At 41.1% G+C, this 6,000-nt stretch overlaps 1 protein-coding gene across 1 annotated transcript in view; it reads right to left on the bottom strand.

The window, feature by feature from the left end:
- necab2 (N-terminal EF-hand calcium binding protein 2) overlaps positions 1-6,000 on the bottom strand; it is a 150,320-nt gene that overhangs the window by 91,771 nt on the left and 52,549 nt on the right. Inside the window, exon 3 of the mRNA XM_030053284.1 lies at positions 1,535-1,643. Coding sequence (XP_029909144.1) covers positions 1,535-1,643 — 109 coding nt within the window. The remainder of the gene's footprint in view (positions 1-1,534; positions 1,644-6,000) is intronic.

Here is a 6,000-nt window from a genome sequence, read left to right as displayed (position 1 = left end):
AAGACAGGAATGAATTACAGATGGAGAGAGAAGTGATGGGCAAAGAGGTGGGAACAATAGAGAGAACAGGGCAAAAAGATGAGGAGGTGGTGACAGAAAAAAAAGGGAGCGCTTGGCAGAACAGAGAGACAAATCTCACAAAATGGTGAGACAGGAAAGGAGAGCTGGGGAGAGCAGGAAATGAAAGAGTGAAAGAGACAGATGGAGAAGTGATTTGGAAGTAGGAGAGCACTCCATCTCTGCCTGCTCCGCCCCTCTGCTCCATCCATCAGCTTCCTGCTTTAACAGGAAATGCTTTCGCTGTCATTTCAGCTTTTATTCCAGACTGGTTTTTTGTTGGGTTTTTTCCGGTCGATAACCTCATCTGCTGTCACATGACAACGCTGAGCCCTGGCATGCCGACGCAAAGTCTACTTAACCCTAATGAGCGGAAACTTTGTAAGACTTTCTGGCTGCATCCACCGCATCGAGTCAAGATTTATAGAGAGGGACGATCTGCAAAAGTAAAGCACAGCCAAGATGTTTGACGCAGGACGGATGGAGGTGGTTGCATAGTCCAGTTACTGCAATGATTTAAAAAAAAAAAAAAAAATCTCCAATAATGGTTGGTCAAAGTCTTATAGTCAATATTGGAACCCTGATTCATTTCATCCATAAAGGTCAACTGCTGTTCCGCTCTGCTTCAGTTTACTCCATGCCCTTCAGGATTCATGAGTTGTGTAAATTAACGAAAGCTAGTTGTGTCATTGCTCAGATCCCACTTTGTCAGCACACTTCTACTGATTACAGGTGGAATTAGCTGATTGGCTGATTAAAATGGCCTATAAATTGATCTCCTAATGAGAGCCAATCAAAACAGAACGTCCTGAGGTGCAGCGGCCGGAGCAAGATTAGCGTTACAGAGGGTCGCATTGACTACTGCAGAGAGGGAGGGAGAGAGAGATGAAAAAGGAAGCGAACAGATCATATAAACAGGTAACAGTGTGTTTCCACTTTTTTCACTCCTCTTTCATCATTTTCTGTCTGTTTTTTTTATCTCCTGTCTCTTTAGCATTTTTTTCTATTCTGACGTTTCCACGTTGAAGATGTCACTCATGCAAAGAGGCTTTGGGTACAAAAGGTTCTCCATAAAGAGAGCTTTCAAAACTGGATGCGACATTTCCTGGCTGCAGGATGAATTACATACATTTTGCATATGTGTGTGTATACACACACACACACACACACACATGCACGTGCGCACACACACACACCCACAACAAGAATGATGTGATTGAGGCTGCGGAACAGGAAAACAACAGCTGCATGAATCTCTCCGCTTTTTCATAATTGATAGTGAGATGTGATCAAAAACAAAAGTCATGCCAGAGCAAGCAGACACACACACACTCATACAGCATACAACACAAGACAAACGTAAATACATGCACAAACTGACTTCATGCCTCTGCAAAAATTCATATGCATACCATAGACACACAAATACACACACATATACACACACATATACACACAGTAGCAAGGTAGTGCTGACCTGGTGTTATCAGAGTCGATGGTGTGAAACAGCTTTTCCAGCTCTTCTTCGTTCAGTGTGCCATCTGAGAAAAAAGCCTGGAACTCATCCAGAGACAACTTGCCGTCATCTACAGGAGACACACACAAACACATGCACCACTTGTGTTATTAACTCTGTGAGGACAGTCTATTGACTTGTTTGCATGTCCTACCCTTAATGTCTAATGTCAGCGTTTTCCTTCACTCTACCTCTAATTCTAAGATAAAACATGATTGAGTGCAGATTGTATTAGGAGCAATGCTGATACAAATACAAAAACTGAATGAATTCATCCCTGCACGTATATGCACAGTTAAACCCCTGAACTCTGATATTCCCTTAAATTCCCCCTTAAGTCGCTTAAAAGACAGAAAAAACAAATTTTTTTTCCATATTGTGCGACAATGTCATACATATTCTATATCTACTGGTTGCAACACTTCACTGAAGCCACATCACTCTGACATTGAGCGAAATATTCAATATTCATTCCAAGATGCCATTGTTTTAAGGCTGCAGCATTACATCAAATAGAAAATATCTAGATATCCTGTGCATCATGTGTATACACATTTCCCTGTAATTCAGAACGACATATTATGAACCTTGAAGAGAATTTAAAATAAAGTTATGCAGTTTTGAACAAAGCAGAGTGTATTTGCAATGACAAATCCACTTTTGGGATTGGTACAGTTGAAAGCCTTAAAGGAGCATTTCAGCCTAAAATACATTTACATCATTTAAAACCTCGGGCTGGTGATTTGCATTGCATTGGTGTTTTTCATTTGATGTTGTATTTTTGTTCTTCTACAGATAACTAGCCAAAAGTGAAACCACTGACATCAGTGGGTCATACTTTCAGCACAGCTACAATGGACTTTAATTGGAAAAAGAGAAATCTAGTATAGAAGAGACAGAGCTCACTTCCTTCTCCCATGAAGTGGTTTGGTGAGGTTACCAACAGAAAAATGGAATTGCATCCTGAAACGAATTTAAAAAACATCAATCATCAATCCCTGTTTTTTAACAGTGACAATGTGTTTTCGGGTGGAATTTTCCTTTAATAAAGACACCATTTGTGTTGACAATTCCTACACGCCCCATCCCAATCCAGCTGTCATTGGAGTGTATAAGATAAGATAAGATAAGATAAGATAAGATAACATATTCCTTTATTAGTCCCATGGTGGGGAAATTTCACGTATTACAGCAGCAAAGTGGATAGCAAGATATGAAGCATAATTTACACTATAAACAGTATATACAGATAATAAGTACCAAAGAGCAATATAGACATTATAAACAAGGAATGTAGAAAAATACTATATGAACAATTTAAACAATAGAAGAAAATAGTGGCCTCCATTTGGCACTTTTGTTCAACAGGAGCAAATGTATTCCCAATCTGTAATTTTAATAATGGGCAAGGTGCTACTGGTTCCATTAACATACTTACTTCACCTAACATGCTGAGGGAGAAATCCTGGCACACACTTCCTACTGGTTTTTGATTTCAAAGTGATATCAGCTTAACTGTTTTGATAACTGTTTTGCTTTCTGCGACATGAAGCACTTTAAAAGTAATCTGCTTTGCCTTCAACAAACATCACTTTTGCCGGATTTTCATCGATACTGTAGCGGCATTTTTTCACAAAAGCCCGTTTGCTCTGGAGCAGTGCATCTTATGTTCCCAGGACCCCCCAACCCGAGCCGTTCCCCCTCTCACATACACACACAGACATACACAATCCTGGTGTGATCACTGCCTTTAATGCTGCGAGGTGAGCGCTTTCTCAAGCTGCTGTGAAATCAATCCAGCCTGCTCCTCTGTGTGGTACAAACCTTTAGCTGAATCCCTGCTGCCTGTCAGTCTGGGCAATTTGGTAATCACACAACACCAACTGCGTAACAAAATCTCCAGGCTATGTGACACTCACTCGCTTCCTTCTGGGCAGCATCTATAAGCAGCAGGATCATGAAACTGTGTTAGGCTGTGCTCCTAGTCATTTTGCCCTCAACAACAGTCAGTTCAGTTTTTGAGATGTATGCATTGCTATTGTATAACTATTGCTCTTAGCCCCGCAAGCGATGATGCAGGGCTGTATAGATGGAACAGTCATCAGTAGGTGTGTTCATCATTTAGGTCCTGTGATCTTGGACTTTTCAGTAAGACTGTTGCAGGAAGAAGCCTTCACAACAATAGTTTAGTAGTGTGTCCTAACTGTGGCAACCCAACATGGTATAATCCATTTTTCAACATTATCAAATTAAAGGCCCCATGCTGTACACTTTTCCAGGGTTTTATTTTAACTGTTCATATCCCTATCATGATGTATTTGTGGTTTTGAGTACCTGTGGTCTGATAAATATAATTTCACAGCTCCTCTCTCTTGCCTTTCTCCCAGAGCTCTGGCAGCAGGGTTCATTTAGCCAATCAGAAGAAAGAATCAGCACCTCTCCACTGATTGGCTGACTGCTTTGAGTGACATATAGTCGGGCCAATCACAGGCAAGTAACTGAAACCTACGCTGCTCAGCGGTGCTTAATGGTACTCACCGGTAAACAGGAATTATCATCTTATATAGATCTGTAGTATGTATGATTGTCATGGCTACAATGACAATCCTGCCATCTGTGGTTCGATCGAACAGACAGCAAGAGAGACCGGCAAAACCGGCATTGTATTGTGTCAGGTTGATAAAACAGTCGGTGCTGAAATGAGCCAAACAGACGAGCAAATTTGGAGTAAAATCCTGCAGGACCCAGGAAAAATTTACCATCAGCCACTGGTCTGTAACGTGTGTTTCTTTTGGAAGACTGTGCAATGAAACATGAGTCTCCTTGCATCCGTCTATGGTGCAGCAACATTTCTTTGACACGTTGCTAACTTGTTAGCTTGTTACCTGGGGAGCGGAGGCGGGCTGGCAGGCGGTGTAGCCTTATGTGTGATGTCACAAAAAGGAGGAAGTGCTGTTCGCTCGTCTTAAAGGGAGCGTTTCAAAACAGGCTGTGTGCATTTCTCTATTTATCCCAGGTTTAATGCATGGGACAGTATTTATGTGGCCCCGAGACCTTCCCTATCACACAAAAACCAAAATTGCATTTTTCATGCCATGGGGCCTTTAAATGAAGCCTATTTCTGCAAAGATCACGGTCAAAGTGACGAGTGAGTGATTTATATGTGTCGCTGCTGCTGAAAATATCTTCCACAGAGTATCCTCACACTGTATGTTGTTGTAAGAAAGAATGCCAGGGGAGTCACAGCTGTGGCTTTGTCTTAGTGAAAGCCAGTGGTGACCAATGGTGGACTGGCCATCAAGAGTACCATGAAAAATCCTGGTTGGCCATCAGCTCCTGTGGCCAGCAAAGCACACGCATTTTTTTTTTTAACTTAGCAAGTAATAATGACTTTTTTAACTAGGCCCAACACTCCAGATAAGGAGAACGGTGAGAGGCCTGGTCTATTTATCAGTCAATGCAGCTCAGCCGGCAGCCCCCCCGCAGCACCTCCATTCCTCACTCAGATGCATTTGGCAAAGATAGTGAACTAAGTCAGCAGCATCACTGAAAAGCTTATATAATACTGAGGTAAAATAAAAAGGCAAACACGGAGCAGAAAAAGTAAGAAAGAAAAGCTCTCTTGATACACATGCAGCCAAAATTCTGAGATGGATAAGGACTGCGGACTGCCCACTGGCAACAGAAGTTTGCCAGGCACTGAAGTGGTTGCCTTTTGTTAATTAAAATCATGATTAATGAAGCTTTTGTATACTCGGAGCCCTTAGGGAGAAACGTGCCAATCTGACCACAATCACATAACGTTACTTAGACACATATAATGTTAGGGCTGAAAATGCCCTAAAATGTCATCAAAGAGTTATTTTTTATCCTGGAAACGGTAGGAATTAGCTACAACACCACAACATTTACCTTCAAATGATACAGATTTCAAAAAAAAAAAAAAAAAAAAAAAAAAAAACATGCAGTATGATATGAAATATAGTATTTTTTTTTTTTTTTTTACTGGCAACATGGCCTCTAGCATCACAAGACCAGGACCACGGGACCAGGACCAGACCATGGAATTTGATGGAAATATCTATTTCACTCCAGTGTTTATAGAGATTGCAAATGTAAGCAAGCCTTAAAACACAGCAAATACTGTTCATCTTTTCATCGTTTTTCATCTTTCTGTGTTGAGTACTATTTATTCTTTGGATTAATAGCTCAGTCTTTCATGATTCATGACTGTCCCTTATAACTGGTCCCCTATGACCACTGTGCAAAATTTGTATTCAGACACTGACTGTATGCATCCAGTCTGCTTACTGAGGGGAGTAGTTAAGTGAGATGAACAAACACGACCTGAGAATGCTAGATTCAGAAATGAGCTTTTCCAATTAAGAACAAACTCAAGCTCCTTATGACTGCTGCCCCTCTGCCTG

This window comes from Myripristis murdjan, chromosome 6 (genome assembly GCF_902150065.1).
Source record: "Myripristis murdjan chromosome 6, fMyrMur1.1, whole genome shotgun sequence".
Lineage (NCBI taxonomy): Eukaryota > Metazoa > Chordata > Actinopteri > Holocentriformes > Holocentridae > Myripristis > Myripristis murdjan.
The sequence above is the reverse complement of the archived record's forward strand: the minus strand, read 5'-3'. Positions and strand labels throughout refer to the sequence as shown.